Source organism: Rhincodon typus, chromosome 1 (genome assembly GCF_021869965.1).
Source record: "Rhincodon typus isolate 14 chromosome 1, sRhiTyp1.1, whole genome shotgun sequence".
Taxonomy (NCBI): Eukaryota; Metazoa; Chordata; class Chondrichthyes; order Orectolobiformes; family Rhincodontidae; genus Rhincodon; species Rhincodon typus.
Genome location: NC_063332.1, coordinates 162,346,493 through 162,364,467, shown reverse-complemented (window position 1 = coordinate 162,364,467; position 17,975 = coordinate 162,346,493). Strand labels below are relative to the sequence as shown.

The 17,975-nt window shown below is 38.2% G+C and overlaps 1 protein-coding gene across 4 annotated transcripts in view; it reads left to right on the top strand.

Moving 5' to 3' along the window:
• The window catches only part of hook3 (hook microtubule-tethering protein 3), a 58,958-nt gene that overhangs the window by 17,457 nt on the left and 23,526 nt on the right, over nucleotides 1-17,975 (top strand). For 3 of the 4 annotated variants that reach the window (XM_020512555.2, XM_020512557.2, XM_020512558.2), the window contains exons 4-12: nucleotides 1,836-1,999; nucleotides 2,633-2,773; nucleotides 3,585-3,786; nucleotides 8,221-8,331; nucleotides 8,665-8,749; nucleotides 8,861-8,930; nucleotides 11,072-11,212; nucleotides 15,138-15,225; nucleotides 17,790-17,795. In XM_020512555.2, coding sequence (XP_020368144.2) covers nucleotides 1,836-1,999; nucleotides 2,633-2,773; nucleotides 3,585-3,786; nucleotides 8,221-8,331; nucleotides 8,665-8,749; nucleotides 8,861-8,930; nucleotides 11,072-11,212; nucleotides 15,138-15,225; nucleotides 17,790-17,795 — 1,008 coding nt within the window. The remainder of the gene's footprint in view (nucleotides 1-1,835; nucleotides 2,000-2,632; nucleotides 2,774-3,584; nucleotides 3,787-8,220; nucleotides 8,332-8,664; nucleotides 8,750-8,860; nucleotides 8,931-11,071; nucleotides 11,213-15,137; nucleotides 15,226-17,789; nucleotides 17,796-17,975) is intronic. The other variant, XM_020512556.2, reaches the window with a different exon arrangement.

Here is a 17,975-nt window from a genome sequence, read left to right as displayed (position 1 = left end):
TCTAGTTGTATGAAATGCAGGGTTACAGGAATATGGTAGGGGGGATGGGCCTGAGTCTGGATGCAATGCTCTTTGGAGGGTCAGTGTGGACTTGTTAGGCCTGTTTCCACACTGCAGGGACTGTATGATTCTAAGTTCAGGATAGTATAAGATTAGGGGAAAAAGCTTCAAAAATTGCCAAAAAGAGTAGTGCACCTGATGTATCCTAATTTTAGAATTTAGCAAATAATAATCAAAAAAATGGTAGAATAGTATACAAGAGCAAACTAGCAAGAGGCACAAAAACAGATTGTAAAAGTTTAAATATGTATGCAAAAAAGAAATTAGCTAAAGCAAAGAAAGGTCTCTTACAAGCAGAAACAGGAGATATTATAATAAGGAATAAGAAAATAGAAATGAAATTTCTACTTCCAAATACTTCTAAAAATAGCGGAGTCCAGCAAAAGGATGAATTTGGAGTTATCATTCATAAATATTGAAGAAATTGAGGGAATTTAAAGTCAACACAACCCCAGGGAACTTAGTTCTGAAGAACATTCATACCTGACTCAACACATTAACTTTGTTTCTCTCTCCGCAGTTGCTGCCAGACTTGTTGAATCAGTGCAGCATTCCTTGTATTTGTCTCAAGCTTTTGGATTCAATGCTGAAACCATAGCTATTGCTTACAGTCAAATTATTACAAGAGGCTAGAATTGGAGGAGTACGTAGTTCTCTGATTGTTGTAGGGTAAGGAGGTAGGGAGAGTTGAGGTCAAGGAGGGAGCTGAAACATATGCCATTGCGATAAGAATAGGGGAAGGCTGGGTAGCTTTACAAACTTGTATTAAAGATATCTCACTGATGTTTGAAAGGGAGCTTAGTAGACACCTGAAAAGTAATGTGCACTTTTTTCTTAAAAAAAAACTTCTAATTTACTGCTGGATTGCTGAAGATATATATGTGGAGTGACAGAGAATTTTGTATGGGTTATTACTTGAGGTAATGGTACGCGTTTAGTGAGAGATTGTGGTGTTAATTGCTATTACAGATTAGCTCCTAACATGATGTGGGAATAAAGGCCTTGGAGAGAACAACCGGGAGACAGGTTATTGGATGGGTGCATACGAGTAGGGGTGAGAGAAAGTGAAAGAAGCTCTTGTAACATTAAGATTTGTCCTGATTATATATAAAACATATTTCAGGTTGCCAAACCTATTTAAAATTGAAAGCTTTCGTGTCTTGGGGAAAAAACTGAAGCAAAGAAATCCCAACTCACCTTTTAACAAAATGTCTGCCAGAGTAGACTGTCAGATGGCAAAATTGCTGAGAAACCAGCCAGAGCATGGCAGTGCAGACAGACTTGTATTTATCATTTTAATGAAGGTTTTTCGATAGAGAACTAGTGACACTATAAACTGGAAAATGCTAAGAGTCCCACCTCTTCTTGTCACTGGCAGTTTTAAATGTGATGGGATTATGGTCACAATTCACAAATCCTTTAGTAATGTAGAACCGGTGACTTGCCAGGAATTCCTCAGACCACCTTGGCCTTAAGTTCAGGACTTCCCTTTGAAAACCATTTGATTGTTCCTCCTTTATGATGCACCTTAATGCGTTGACAACATTTAGTTTCCAGTGCTAATCTCTCTTGTTTTGGTTTTTTTATCTTCATATGCTTTGAGAGGGGTTTCAGGATTTTTTTATATTTTAAAGAGTCTATACAAGTGCAAGTTGTTATTGACGTATTGATTTTAATTATTGTGAAGTATTTTTAGAAGGAAATACATAGCAGACCTTAGATTTTCTGTATGATCTTTATCAAAGAACAACTTTATTTTCCATTACTTGGTACAGGTTGCAGCTCTACAAGAAGAAAAAGGCAGTTTACTAGTAGAAAACCAAGCTCTTATGGAGCGCCTCAACCAATCTGATTCTATTGAAGATCCGAACAGCCCAGCAGGACGTAGACACCTTCAATTACAAACTCAGTTGGAACAACTACAAGAAGAGACTTTTAGGTATTACTAACAAAATTAATCACATTTCAAATATATGAAGTATTGAGCTCCTTTCTCAGTAATCCTGGGGTTCTCACTGTCATGAAATCAGTGTTTCTCACAATACTCCTGAATATATGAACACTGTTCATGGTGGAGGGTGCCACAGCAGACTGATGGCCATGAACATGGTCACAGATCTTACAAAGGGTACTTGAAACTAACAACTCTGGAAATTTTTTTGCAACCCTCCCACCATCATGATCCAAACAATAGGGTTACCTCCAGCTGTGGTGCAGTTGCCTAATTTAGATATAGTTGACCGACTAAAACTGTGGGATCTTTTGATCTTTGGGGTTTCTTGCCAGCTTAAAGTTTATTTGCTTAACTGTTTATAAAGTAAGGACTTATTTATTGCTGTCACTGGAGGGTAGAAATGTTTAATTCTTTAAAACCTAATATCTTTGAATCAATATGCATGTGATGCTGTGACAAAAAAATGACAATGACAGTTCCATTTTATTTCGCTGACACGTGCAAGACATTGAATCATCTGTAGTAATATTAAGTTGTTGCAATACTCTAACTGGATATTTGCAAGTCTTTGCAAAGACTTGTATCTTGATGTTCTTTTTACATGATTGTGAATTTCAGATTGGAAGCAGCAAAAGATGATTATCGGATTCGATGTGAGGAACTTGAAAAAGAAGTTTTAGAATTACGACAGCAGAATGAGGAGCTTACTAGTCTTGCAGAAGAAGCCCAGTCTTTGAAGGATGAGATGGATGTGCTTAGGTAATCAAATTTGACTCCTGTTTCTCATTCTTTTGATGTATAGGTCTCTTTTTTAAATACACTAATTCTTCAGTTGCCTTTAGTAACAATCTCTGTCCGCCAAATCTTAGTTTCCTTGCAGATTTTTCTTGTTTGTGTTTCCCTTGACCTTTAGTACATTGCTTGGAAATTCTTGAATTAAAAACTATTGTTTGTTGACCCTTATTGCTTGAGCCTTTTTAGAAGGCTTATGTTTCATTTTTTTCCATTATTAACGCTCACTAAAGTAACTGTCAATCCCTATATTACAATGATTACTTCTCCTTAGATGCTTACAGAAATCTTTTTGTGAGTTGCTTGACACAAAATCCAACAACAGAATTACCCAAGTAACTTGAACATGTCAGAAAATAATCTGTGAATACCTGATTATGCTTTCAGTCCTCGCTTGAAGTTGTTTCAGATGTCCATCAAAATTTCATTTAGTACATCATCTAATATTCTATAATCCATATATACACTTAAACAATCAATGTTACCTCCAGGATAAGTTCATCCTCTGCTTAGCAGCGTAATTAAAGTTTCTTTATTGCATATTTTCTGGTTTAAATAGTTTATACAAGTCTCTTATGATATACAGCTTTGTCACCTCCAATCATTTATCTGATGTCTAGACAATTTTTTTATTTGCCAATTGTTTGAACAGCTATATTAAAGTTTGAACATAGTAGTTTAGATACTTAGATTTTAAAGGAACTATTTGACTGTAAAGCATTTTTGTACGTTACGAAGGTGTGCAAGATTTTCTGTAAATCCAAGTTCTTTCTTCTAGGCACTCTTCTGATAAAGTGAGTAAGTTGGAGGGCATGGTAGAGTCATATAAAAAGAAGCTGGAAGATTTGGGTGACTTGCGTCGACAGGTGAAGCTTCTTGAGGAAAAGAACACGATGTACATGCAGAACACAGTCAGTCTAGAGGAGGAGTTACGAAAAGCAAATGCTGCACGAGCCCAACTGGAAACATACAAGAGACAGGTATGTAATTACAGAATAATGTTGAAGGAATTTCTAATCAAAGACTTTTCATGAAATGTCACAATAAACAGATATATCTGAAGTAGTACAAAAAATGTAAAAGGTAACATTCTTGGTAAGATCTGAATATTAGGAGTATTCACTGGACTCTGGGGTGGTTCCCGCAGATTGGAAAACCGCCAATGTGACGCCACTGTTTAAAAAAGGAAGTAGACAAAAAGCAGTAACTATAGGCCAGTTAGCTTAGATTCAAGCATTTCCCCCACTACTGAAGTTATCATTAAGGAAGAAATAGCAAGACATCTGGATATAAATTGTCCCATTGGGAACGCCCAGCATGGGTTCATGAAGGGTAGGTCATGTTTAACTAATTTGGTGGAATTCTTTGAGGATATTACTTGCATGGTGGACAATGGGGAACCTGTGGATGTGGTGTATCTGGATTTCCAGAAGGCATTTGACAAGGTGCCACACCAAAGGCTGCTCCATAAGATAAAGTTGCACGATATTACAGGTAATGTATTGGCATGGATAGAGGATTGGCTGACCAGTAGAAAGCAAAGAGTAGGGGGTAAATGGGTGTTTTTTTTGGTTGGCGGTCAGTGGCTAGTGGTGTGCCTCAGGGATCAGTGTTGGGTTCGCAATTGTTTACAATTTACGTAGATGATTTGGAGTTGGGGACTAAGTGTGGTGTGTCAAAGTTTGCAGATGACACTAAGGTGAGTGGTAGAGCAAAGTGTGCAGAATACACTGAAAGTCTGCAGAGGGATATAGATAGTCTAAGTGAGTGGGCAAAGGTCCGGCAGATGGAGTACAATGTTGATAAGTGTGAGGTCATCCATTTTGGTAGGAATAACAGGAAAATGGACTATGTTTTAAATGGTAAAATATTGCAGCACGCTGCTGTGCAGAGGGACTTGGGTGTCCTTGTGCATGAATCGCTAAAAGTAGGATTGCAGGTGCAGCAGGTAATTAAAAAGGCAAATGGAATTTTGTCTGCCATTGCTAGAGGGATGGAGTTTAAAAACAGGGAGGCTATGCTGCAGCTGTACAGGGTCCTGGTGAGGCCACATCTGGAGTACTGTGTGCAGTTTTGGTCTCCTTACTTGAGAAGAGATATACTAGCACTGGAGGGGGTGCAGAGGAGATTCACTCGGTTGATTCCAGAGTTGAGAGGGTTGGATTATGAGGAGAGACTGAGTAGCCTGGGATTATACTCATATTGGAATTCAGAAGAATGAGGGGAGATCTTATAGAAACATATAAGATTATGAAGGGAATAGATAAGGTGGAGGCAGGGAGGTTGTTTCCACTAGCAGGTGAAACTAGGACTAGAGGGCATTGCCTCAAAATAAAGGGAAGCAGATGTAGGACTGAGGTCAGGAGGAACTTCTTCACCCAAAGGGTTGTGAATCTGTGGAATTCCCTGCCCAGTGAAGAGGTTGAAGCTACCTCGCTGAATGTTTTTAAGGCAAGGCTAGATAAATTTTTGAACAGTAAAGGAATTAAAGGTTATGGTGAGTGGGCGGGTAAGTGGAGCTGAGTCTCAAAAAGATCAGCCATGATCTTATTAAATGGCAGGGCAGGCTCGAGGGGCCAGACGGCCTACTCCTGCTTCTAGTTCTTATGTTCTTATGAGTAGTCAAAGTAAAATGCTGCAATGTATAGAAACAAAAATGGAAAAGCCTGGAACAAACAACAGGTTAGTCAGTATTATCGGAGTGAGTAGTCATTCGTATTAAGCATGTTTCTTTCAACATGATGGATAAATGGGAGATAAACTGGAACAAAATGAAACTAAAATGGAAACTGTTATAAAGCGGAGGTTGACCCCCTGTCTGAGAATTAAAACCGGAACACCCAAAGAGAAGCACCTCACCCTATAATCTGTAAAAGGAGTGTGAAAAGTGATGTAAGCTGCTTTTCAACAACTTCTAATGGTTAAATAAAATAAATCCCTAACATTCACTCTACAATCAACGAATAAATTTCTCCTAACGACTAACTATTTCCGAACATAACAAGATTCTAATGATGTGCTGTTCCAATAAATACAAGTTCACTTAAGTAAAATAACCAAAAACATAGAATTTAGTCTCTTGAAATTATAGCCAGGTTATGCGTCTTCTGGAATGTTCTGTGACTTCTCCATCGAATGTTCTGTCAGGAACGCCTTCTCCATCAATTATTCTGTCAGGAATATTAACTAGTTGTGCCATGGGTACCTTTATTCTTTAGATGGTGCTTTCTCTAAGACTGTGAGAGCCAGCGATTCTTGCATGTTAACTCTGGCAGATGGCAGTTAGCTCTCCTGTCTTTGTCCATCTGCCCTCTTCTTTTATACCCTTGATGACATATCAGTTTCTTACACTAGGATTGGTCCTATGTTGTCAAAACCACCAAATTTAAATTTGATTGGTTTTTGGTATCTAAGTGCCTGCTTCAAATTGGCTAAATTCAAAAACATGTTGTCTTGGTAACAAAACAGAATGGCCGCTTGGCCTGCTAACTGTATGGCCTTTTGATAGAAATATTTAAATTTGGGTGCTCTGTTTACTTGCAAACCTTCAAGCTGCTGCTCCCGGACATCCATTTTACATCTCTAAGCATAGAAAAAGTGCATCATCCTTTAAAGGGACCATGCAATACTTTCCCCCTTCGTATTTTACAAACACCAAATTCTAACTTCCGGCCTCCCGATCCACAAGCATTGTACTCAACTTTGCACCAACACAAAAACGGAAGTTGCTGGAAAAGATTAGCAGGTCTGCAAGCATCTATGAAGGGAAGTGAGAATTAGCGTTTTAGGTCCAGTGACCCTTCCTCAGAAGTTGGGTTCCGAGCCCTGAGGAAGGGTCACCGGACCCAAAATGTTAACTCTGATTTCTCTTCACAGATGCTGCCAGACTTGCTGAGCTTTTTCAGCAACTTATGTTTTTGTTTCTGATTTACAGCATCCGCAGTTCTTTCAGTTTGTATTTAGCTGAAACTAAAATGGAAATTGCGGACAAAATAAAGCAAGCCTACCAGTCTGAAAAGAGAACAGATCAGTAATGAGGGAGTGCTGTGAGAACTGTTTTCCTGATGTATAGCAGTCACCATCCCTAAACATCACAATTTCCAGTCCTCAAATACTGATAGTCTTATCTTACATCACCTGCAATCTTTGCTGTAAATGAAATTAATATAACTAAAATTACTCAAATTGGTATTTAGACCAGAAATGTGTAGGAGAAGATTGTCCATAAATCAACCAGAAGAATTAAGTGCTTACAATCATTCGGTAAGCATTAATGCCATTGTTCATTTTATTCTTTCTATTTTCATAAATCTGATGAAAATTTGCAATAATTGCAAATGTTTAAAAAGCTGTATATTTAACTTTATTTCAAACAGAAGTACTATAAGGACAATGCCTTTTTCTTTCAAATTAGGAAGTGCCTTTGAACATGACAACTTTCAGCTGGCCTGTAGCAAAAGCAAAAGGGTGCACGATGGCTCAGTGGTTAGCTACCTCATAGCGCCAGGGACCTGGGTTCAATTCCAGCCTCAGGCGACTCTGCAAACTCCATACAGACATTCTCCACGTGTCTGTGTGGGTTTCCTCCCACGGTCCAAAGATATGCAGGTCAGGTGGATCAGCCATGCTAAATTGTCCTTCGTGTCCAGGGATACATAGTTTACGTGGATTAGCCATGGGAATGCAGGGTTAGAGGGATAGGGTAGGGGGATGTGTACCCGTTGGGCCAAATGCTCTGTTTCCATACTGTAGGAATTTAAATTCAAAATTCATTACTTCATTTTGCTTTAGATCGTCTGCTATAGTAATTAGGTGTGTTCTACTGCACCCATTTCTTTTCAGCAGAATATATCCATGATTCTGTTGGTGAGTCATGTACAACACCAGTCACTGAAAAGGTTTCTGCAGAATTGGTGACTTTATATTGGTTCCCTGGTTGGCCCAAATCACAATCTTCGTTGCATTTTAGTGATTTCACCCTAAGACATTCCTGGAGTAAAACCGTGCAATAGCTCATCAGAGATGAGCTACGATATAAAATAAAAATAAAATATAAAGTACTTTAAAAATGAATACTTTCTGAACATTTCCTTTTATCAGTTTCCAAATGGCTAAGTAACAGTGGTTATTATAATGTCCTCAAGTAAATAAGATATCTATAGGCATATTTTTGGATGTTGAAAGTTCAGGTCTTTAAGTTCGGTTGATTTTGTTTACTCTAAATTTGTGAAATGCCTGTAAACAATCGAGAGTTACTTGGTAAGATGTCTCCCCATAATATTCCACTAGGGAATTTTCATCGGTTACTGTCCCTTTGGTTTTTCAGTTATTGTATTTCGAATGGCACTAAATAACTGGAGGAATGTGTTTTGAATAATAAATTTCTAAACCCTATTCAATTTTTATCTTTGTAGGTTCTTGAGCTTCAAAACAGGTTGTCCGAGGAGTCCAAAAAGGCAGACAAAATGGAGTTTGAATATAAAAGATTAAAGGAAAAAGTGGATACTCTTCAAAAAGAAAAAGATGCAAGTTTGCTTTTCAATTTCATTTTAGATTTTGGAAGGAAATTCTGACTTCGGAGTTTCATTTGAAACGAAAATCTACCTTGATAAACCATGGACAAATGTTATAAACTTTATGCGTGTGTTTTGCTTGTTTAAGATAACATTTTTGTTCTTACAAACAACATTTAAAGTTGAATCATGACATCAGTTTTCTGAAAGTTGAAACTTTTGTGCCCAGGATTGAAAAGCACTTTTGTACTTGAACTTATTTTAAATTACAGTAAGCAAAGTTTCAAAATGTTCTGAATCCATGTTGTCATTTCTAAGCTATCTAAAACTCAAATATTTCTGCAGAGGTTGAGAACCGAGAGAGATTCTTTGAAAGAAACTATTGAAGAACTGCGATGTGTTCAGGTGCATCAAGGCCAACTTTCAGCCGGTCTGTAGCAAAAGCTTTATTTTATTTTGCTTGAGATTGTCTGCTACGCTATTTAGGATTCAATGCTAGTATTTGAATCCTGCATAACAGTAAGTGTTATATTTCCAATAGGACTTATTCCAATCAACAGTCAAGAGGCATCAGACAGTTTAGCAGCAGAGATACTCACACCTGAAATCAGGTATATAAAAGTCCTAATTTTTTCAATGATCATAATATATTTCTTCCAAAAGCGAGTAATGTGATTTAATATAGGCCTGGAAGAAGTTAATATGAATCTGTTGTATTCAAATTCAATTTCATTAGTTTTGTATTTGATGAGCTGTGTACCTTCATTTCCAATCCTATTTGTTTCCCTAACTTGAATGAAGTCTCTTGGGTTTTATTTTTGCTGTTTCAGGACTATTTGTGGATATAAATTGTAAAAGACCTGATCCGAACGATTTATAGTTCTCAGGGTAGTTGTAGGCTTTATAGTTCTCAGTTCTCAGAATACAATGAAATGCAATAAAATGAGGTATGACATAACTGCATACAATAAAACAAAGAACTGCAGATGGTGGAGATTTTTTAACAAAATAGCAGAAATTGCTAGAGAACTCAACAGGTCTGGCAACATCTGCAGGGAGAGTACAGAGTTAATGTTTTGAGTCCCTTGACTATTCCTCAGAGATCATCAACAGGAATCACCTCTGGTTCTTTTATCATTCACATTATATTTGAGCCCTTTGGTTCTCTGACACACTACCAATGAGAGAGGTTTTTATACACCTCTTCCAGGTTTGTCATGCTTTTGAACAGCTTGAGTAAATCTCCTATAGCATCAGAATAGCACCAGCTTCATGTGATAAGTCTCTCGTACCTGGAACTGTTTTCATAAATCTTTTTGCACTTTCTCCATTACCTTTGCATCAATCTGAAAGTGCTGTGTCCGGAATAGGACACAATATTCCAGCTTAGCCTGATCAAATATTTTACATATGTTTTTTGTCAACTTCTTTGCATTTGCACTCTGATTCTATTTATAAAGCATACAATCTCACATGAATTAACTGCTTTCTCAACCTGGCCTGCCCCTTCAGTGTTTTGTGCATGTATAGCCCTGAATTTCTCTACTTCTGCACTAATTTTAAAATTGTATTCTGTGCTTTATATTGCCTCTCCTTGTTGTCCTACCAAAACGTATCAGTTCATACTTCGCTAAAGTTTATCGGCTTTGCATTTCCCCGTTTCTCACCAATGTGATTATGTCCTCTTAAAGTGTGACACGTGTCTGTTTGTAGTTCATTTCCAAGCTTTGTATTACCTGCAAGTTTTGAAATTGTGCCCAGTGCTCCCAAGTCTACATCATATTGATCAAGAAAAGAAATGATTGTGGTTCCAACTTCGGGGGAACCTGACTGTTTGCCTTCCTCCAGTACAAAAAACACCTACACGGCTGTTGCTTCCTGTCACCCAGCCAACTTTGTATCCATGCTGGTCTGGTCACTATAATCCATATGCTTCACTTTGCTGGTAGGCCATTATGTGGCACTTTATCAAAAGCCTTTGCGAACCATATTGATTGCATTCCCCTCCCAAACCACCTTTACATATTGAATCTGCTTCCACCTAATCTGTTAATCCATCACAAAACTCAATCAAATTAGTTAAACACAATTTGCTGTCAGCAAATTAGTGCTGGCTTTCTTTGACCAAACCATGTCTATCCCAGGGAGAGTTAATTTTGTTCTCTTCTATGCTGTAAGATGCACAATAGCAGCTTCTCTAGTTGCTCAACATAACTGAAGTCTCTCAGTCAGGAAACCATTCTGGCAAATCAGTCCTACACCCTTTCCTTCAATTAGTTTCCAGAGCTTGGACAATGTTTCAGCTGAGAACTAAACAATAATTGATAAAGATTTAGCATTAACTTTGTGTTTTGTATTGTATGTCTTAATTTATGAAGCCCAAAATCTTGTATTTTTTTTTAAATGTCTTCTCAATTGGCCTTCCCACCTTCAAAGATTTGTGTACATGATCCAGCCCCCACGTGCCTCTCTATTCTTGCACTTATTTTAGAATTTGGCTATACAATTTATTAGTTCTCCAGATTCTTTCTTCCAAAAAGTGTCACTATTACAACAGAGTTTATAGGTTAATTTTTTTCCCATATACAATGGACATGTATGTGTTCAAAGTGATTCATCAGGATTATATAAAAGAATTATAAGAATGTGGGAAGAGGCAAGAGTTTTAGTCTTTCGAGCTTCTTAGTAGAATATTTTCTGTGAAATAAGTTACAGAAAGTGCTATTATGTGGATTTTATATTTGTGTTCCAGGGAAAAACTTATCCGGCTACAGCATGAAAACAAGATTCTGAAGTTGAACCAAGAGGGATCAGATAACGAAAAGATAGCTCTACTGCAAAGCTTGCTGGAGGATGCCAACAGAAGGGAGAGTGAACTGGAAACAGAGAATAGGTAGGAAATGTTTCAGTAATGATTAGCTATAATAAATAATAGTAGCACACTTCTCAAAACTGATTTATTTATACCAATTCAGTAAATGGTATTAACGCGAGATGCAACATAAGCATTTTTTAAAACATTTTCACAGGTTTTGGGCATCGTTAGCCAGGCAAGCATTTATTGCCCATCCAGAATTGTTCTGGAGAAGGTGGTGGCGTGCTGTCGTCTTAAACTGTTGCAATCCAATCAGTGTAGGGACACTCAGTTCAATTGAGAAGCGAGTTCCAGAATTTTGACCCAGCAAGTGTTGATACGATTGATATACAGTCATTCCTTCATATTTAAGAGGGCTCCATTCTTGACAAATCCAACAAACGATGACAGTTATGAGTACAAATCTTGATGAAAAATAGACTTAAAAATCGCGGATGCGCAACACAAATCAATATCCGTGTGCAAAAATTGAGGATGCTGATTTTTGTTACTGTTTTTGGCGCAGATTGGCACATTTGTAATTTTGCGGATGCAAAAGATTTATTGTACTTGGAAATAATGATAGTCTGAGGTTTGGAATGGAACTTGGTGTTCTCTTGCATCTATGCATTAGCCTTCGAGGGAGTAGAAGTCATAGATTTGAAGCCGTGGGGAGAGGTTAGCATGCATCTTCTAGATGGTACACACTTGCTGTCACTGTCGATAGTGAAGGGACTGAATATTGATGATAGTGGATAGGGTTCCAATCAAGTGGACTGCATTGTCCTGCATTGTGTCAAAGACTCCTTGAGTGTTGTTAGACATACACTCCTCCAGGGAAGTGGAGAAAATTCCAACACTTTCCGGATTTGTGCTTGTAGATGGTGGACGAGCACTGGGGAGAAAGTGCAGGTGAGTTACTTGCCGCAGAACTCGTAGCCTCTAACCTGCTGTTGTAGCCACAATATTTAAACGACTAGACTCGTTCAGTTTCTGGTCAATGACAATCTCCAGGATGTTAATAGTAGGGGATTCATCAATGGTGATGTCATTGAATGTCAAGGGGCAATTTTAAATTTTTTCTGTTTGGAGATGGTCGTTACTTGGCATTTGTGTGTGTAAATGTTACTTGCTATTTGTCAGCCTTGGTTGTTCAGATCTTCCTGCATATAGGCATAGATTGCTTCTGTGTCTGAGGTGTCTCAAATGGTGTTGAATATTGTGGAATCATCAATGAACGTCCCACTTCAGACCTTATGATGGAGGGAAGGAGATTGAGAAAGCATCTGAAGATAGTTGGACCCAGGGCACTGCCTTGAGGAACTCCAGCAGTTATCAGTGCTTTTGTGCTGTTGTTTTAATCCATCAGATGAATCCACTTTTTATTTCAAAATCAAAATACTTTCATAACCATTGCAAAACCTTATTTCAGCAACATTTGTCTGAGACTAATTGAGATGGATTTCAGAGGAAAAGTGATGCATTTGCCTGGTGCATTTAGAGTAGTTGAGCTGTGGCTGCATCCAAACCTTTACCATCATAACCAATTTCTGGCCTGTAAAGGATTTCCAGCAGAGGGTACAAGTTTGGTTGCAGGGAGATGGTCAAATTACCTGGTGAGTTACATTTTGGCATGTTTGGTATATCCTCGTAATACGTTGTATCTAGGAAAATATTAAGTAATTATACTGAGGAATACAGGAAATGATGGAACTGAATTAGTTACTAGTGACAGCATAAAGCAGCTTTTTGTCTTTGTTAAACATAGTAAAGAGGAAACGGGAGAAGAGACCTATTGCACAAACAGAACAGCCTAGAAATATTTGGGGTCAGGCAGTCTGAGGTGGGAACAGAATAGTTGACATTTTGGATGTGGGGCATTTATCCAACCTGGAACGATGTTACAGATAAAAAGTTTCTAAAAAAGAACAGAACAAATAGCCATAAGACAAAGGAGCAGGCCAGACAGCCCCTTAAGCCTCTTCTGCCATTTACTAGGATCAAAGTTGATCTTCAAGCTCAATATTTTCCCATGTGATCACCCCATCTCTCGATTCCTTTCAAGTCCAGATATCTATCAATCATTGTTGAATGTATTCAACAAAGGTTCACAGTCCTCTGAGGGAGGAATTTTCCCCTCATCTCAGTCCTAAATGAATGCCCCTTATCCTGAAATTGTCCCCAATTCTATGTTCCCCAGCTACAGGAAATAACTTCATCGTTTCTCCCACTCTAGGAGTCTTAAATTTCAATTAGATTATCTCACTTAGGCCCATTCTACTCAGTCTTGGGTCACTTTACAACTGTCTCATCCCAGATGCAATCAAATGTACTCCTAAGGCATATATATCTTTACTTCTTCGGAACAAAGACTGGTCTAGAATATGCTGGTCTCCCCAAAGCCTTGTACAACTGCTACACAGTTTCTTTACTTTTAAACTCCAGCCCCTTGCAATAAGTTGTCATATTGTTTCTAATTGCTTGCTGTACCTACATATTTATTAACTTGGTGTGTCTTATACAAAGACACGCAAAATCCCTCAACACCGGTATTTAATAGATCTTCATTGACGAGTATAGTTTTCTATCCTTCTAACCAATTTGAATAATCTTGTGTTTCCCTATTATACTCTATCTGCCACCTCTTCGTACTGGCTTAACCTTTTTAACTGCCTGCACAGTGTCAGTCCTCCCCATGGCCTACTTTTTCACTTAGCTTTGTATCATCAGTTGCTTTATTGCCTGTGAAGAACATTGGGATACCTTAATCAAGAAAGACACTGAATTAAGATTCCTTCTTCTGTGGAAAATATGTTGTCCTCTGGAATTTGGCTGCAAAGAAGTTAATAATCAAATACTGCTTAAAACGTTACCATCATTGTTTGGGCTGAGCTCATGAGGGAGAACAAAGGAGGTGTAGGGGACAAGATGTTTTGGACAAAAGAGGAGAAAGAGATAGAATATCAAGAGCAACAAAGGAGGATGAATTAGTAGAGGATGTAGGGAGGTGATAAAATCCACAGGGAGCAGTGAAGGGAGTTGGGGTAACAAAGGTTGATGACAACATAAGGAGCAGGTAACCAAAAGCAGCAAATGACAAATGGGAGAAGGAATATTTGTTTTGCAATTGTATCTATGTGTGAGCATAGCTTTTGCCATCTGCCATAGCAGGTTCACATCCCATCATGGCAGATAGTGAAAGCTGATCTCTGTGAAGGAAAGATAGTGGCATAGAAAGATGGTGTCAGTGGACTAGTATTCCAGAGGCTCAGGCTAATGTCCTGGGAGCATGGGTTCAAATCCTACCACGAGAGTAGTTGTTAAAGCATGCTGGAGCATAGAGTACAAGGAGAAGGAAGGGGTAATGTTGAATTTGTATAAGGCATCGATGGACCTCAGCGGGAATATTGCACATAGTTCTGGGTGTTGCAGTACAGAAATAATGTGAACACACTGGAGAAAGTGCAAAAATTTTTACAAGGGACAAGAAACTGCAGTTAGGATAGCTTTGAGAGGTTGGGACTGTTCTGTTCGGTCAGAAGGTGGCTAAGAGCAGATGTGATAGAAGCATTGAAAATCACGAGATCTGGGTAGAAAGATATGAAGAAGCTTTCTTACACATACAAAGATCAAGAAGGAGAGGGCACAGATTCAAAATGATATGCAAAAGAAGCAAGTGTGACATGAGAAAAAGATCTTTTTCACACAATGAGTATTTTGGGTATGGAATACACTGCCTGGAAGTATGATGGAGGCAGGCTCAGTTTGAGGCAAATGAAACAGCGATTATTTATTTAGAAGCAATGCGCAAGGGTATAGGAAAAGGCAAAAGAATGGCACTAAGTCATATGCTGAATTGGAGAACCATTGTAGACAAGATGGGCTGAATTGCCTCCTGCATTGTAACACTTCTGTGATTCTGTGGACTGAAATGTCTTTTGATTTTTTTTTTGTTTGCTGAAAGGCTAGCCAATCAGAGGATTTTGGAAATACAGTCTCAGGTTGAAGAGCTTCAGAAGGCATTGCAAGATCAGGGCTCAAGAGCAGAAGATGTGAGTGCGCCTACAGTGCTAAAATTATGTTTAATACATCAATGTCATGCTCAGTAAGCTGCATGGATTGTTTTAAAATGAGCTTAACTCATTAACAGGAAGACTTTCAAATGGCTTGAAATCCTTTGCCTGTGCTATTTAATTGTATATTCAATTTATTTTCTTTGCTTTTTAGCTCAATGTCATGCTCAATGTCAAGCATCAACCTTTTGCGTCATTACAAAAGTCCCAACTTCATTTATCCCACTGATCGGTTATGAGAATGACATGGAATAAGTACCGTTGACACCCACCACCACCACCCCCCCCCCCACCCCCAGCCAGTCTAATGTCTGCTTTAGTTCTGCAGTACCCCATAAAATGGTTGGGATCTGAAACTCTGTAGATCATTACTTACTGACTGCTCTCTTAGATATTTTTAGTAAAACATTTTTGACTTGTAAAAACAGTTTATTTATTGATGGTAAACAAGAAACATTAATGCTCACTAGCCATTGTGTAATTATGACATCCTACCTATTGTAATTTATACATCTTCCAGATAGATTAATTAAATACCTCCAATCTTACAGTTAAATTCTAGCAAAAAGAATTTAATAATCCATGTTCTGTATTCATGCTACTAATGGAAATCATTATGAAATGAGCATTATGAGTACATCTGTTAGTGCCCGAATCCAAAAGGAACTGTTTCAAACATTAGGAAAATATTTTTTGGGGATGCAAACATCAGCAACGAACAATTGCAATTGCCATTACTAATTTATTTATCAATCCTGGACAATGCCAAGCAAGCACAAAATCCAAGCAGGGTAAAATAAATTATCTAAGAAAGTAGAAAGTATTGAAGAATCTGCCATTTTTTGAGCTGGGCAAGTTTTTAAAAGGAGGGCTTTTTATCTTATTAAATATCACAATTATTCAGGGACTCATAAGAACTTTAGTACATAAATAAAAAAGATATGCTCCCCAGAGCTTCAAATTTGGGGCAAATACCTATCAATAAAGTTTTGAAACAGATTTTTTTTGGGAGGTGGGGGTGTTGGTGGTGGGAGGACATCATTCAGTTTCGATGACCAAGGACTCATGGATACTTCAATAAATAACTAAATCTTACCAAGAGGTACAGACCAGAAGGCAAGCAGTTTTCAAATAAATATTGAAAGTACCTCTAAGTTAGGACTGTTTGCAGGAGATCCTGAGTTTTGGAGAGAACTGAGTTGGGAATCTGCCTGAGTGGGTCGAGAGCAAGCTTACAACACCATCAATGGATAAAGTAGGTACTGTAGGCATTAGTTCAATGTGAATAAAAGCTGTAGGGCTCCTCAAGTTAACACAATTGTGCCCTGAGAGAACAAACCCTTAATTAGGAATCTGTATTGAAGTATTGATTTCCATTCTTTCCTTGAACATAAAGTCATACAGAACTGAAATGGACCCTTCGGTCCAACTCATCCATGCCAACCAAACATCTCAATCTGACCTAGTCCCATTTGCCGGCATTTGGCCCATACCCCTCTAACCTCTTTCTAATTATGTACCCATTCCAATGCCTTTTAAATGCTGTAATTGTACCAGCCTCCTCCACTTCTTGTAGCAGCTTATTCCATACACGCATGATCCTCTGCATGAAAAGGTTACCCCTCAGGTCCTTTTTAAATCTTTAACCTCTCACCTTAAACCTATGCCCTCTAGCTTTGGACTCCCCCACCCTAGGAAAAAAGACCTTGGCTATTCACTCTATCCATGCCCTCATGATTTTATATGCCTCTATAAGGTTACCCCCAGGTTCGCTCCAGGGAGAAAAAGCCCTAGACTAATCAGCCTGTCCCTGTGGCTCAAACCCTCCAGTCCCAGCAACATCCTTGTAAATCTTTTCTGCATCTTCTCAAGTTTAACAACATCCTTCATATAGAAGAGTGACCAGAATTCTATGCCGTATTCCAAAAGTGGCTTCACCAGTGTCCCGTATGTCGCAACTTGACATCCCAACTCCAACATGTTTCATAATTTATTCTAAAGGCTTATAATAAGTATTAGAAAGTAGTTTTGTACATTCTCTAGCAAGTCCCTTTATGAAACCCTGAGAAATACATTGAATTTTCCACATGGTTTCGTAGGGTTTTTCAAAATATTAGATTCTAAACCTGAATGGTGACATTAGAAAAGATTAAATTAGCTCCTTAAATTTTCCTTTCTGTTGTCAGTTTGTAGTCAGAAACGCAGATGCTGCTCCTCGGTGATCAGAAATGGCATCCTGTACGTGTGTTTCATTTCTGTAAATGTCATTTGTGTTTTAGTGTGGAATCTGGAAGCCACTCATATGCTTGAAAGCAATGTGGATATTAAGAGATATGTATGAATAAAGTTCTCCAGATCAGGAGAGATGATGGAACTACTACTCATATCAGCTGAGAAGACAGACAAAACATGCAATGTGCCAGAAATTAAGAGGCTTAAATTTTTCTCGTTCACCTGTAACTGAAGAGTTTCTTCTGCTGGCTGGTGTTTTTGCTTCCTACTAACATATTATCTCTGTTTCTTGGCATGACCATCTGCTGTAGGCTATTGTGAGTATGCCTTCATTTAAGTAACATCTTACATTGCTAACTGCTAGCACGTACTAATATCAAACAAATATTAAATCTTTGAACACAGTTATTATTATATAAATTCATCGATAAATTTTGTATTTGGTTATGTCTCACATAGGATTGCTTTTGGAGCTTGATTCTTTTTATAATAGTCTT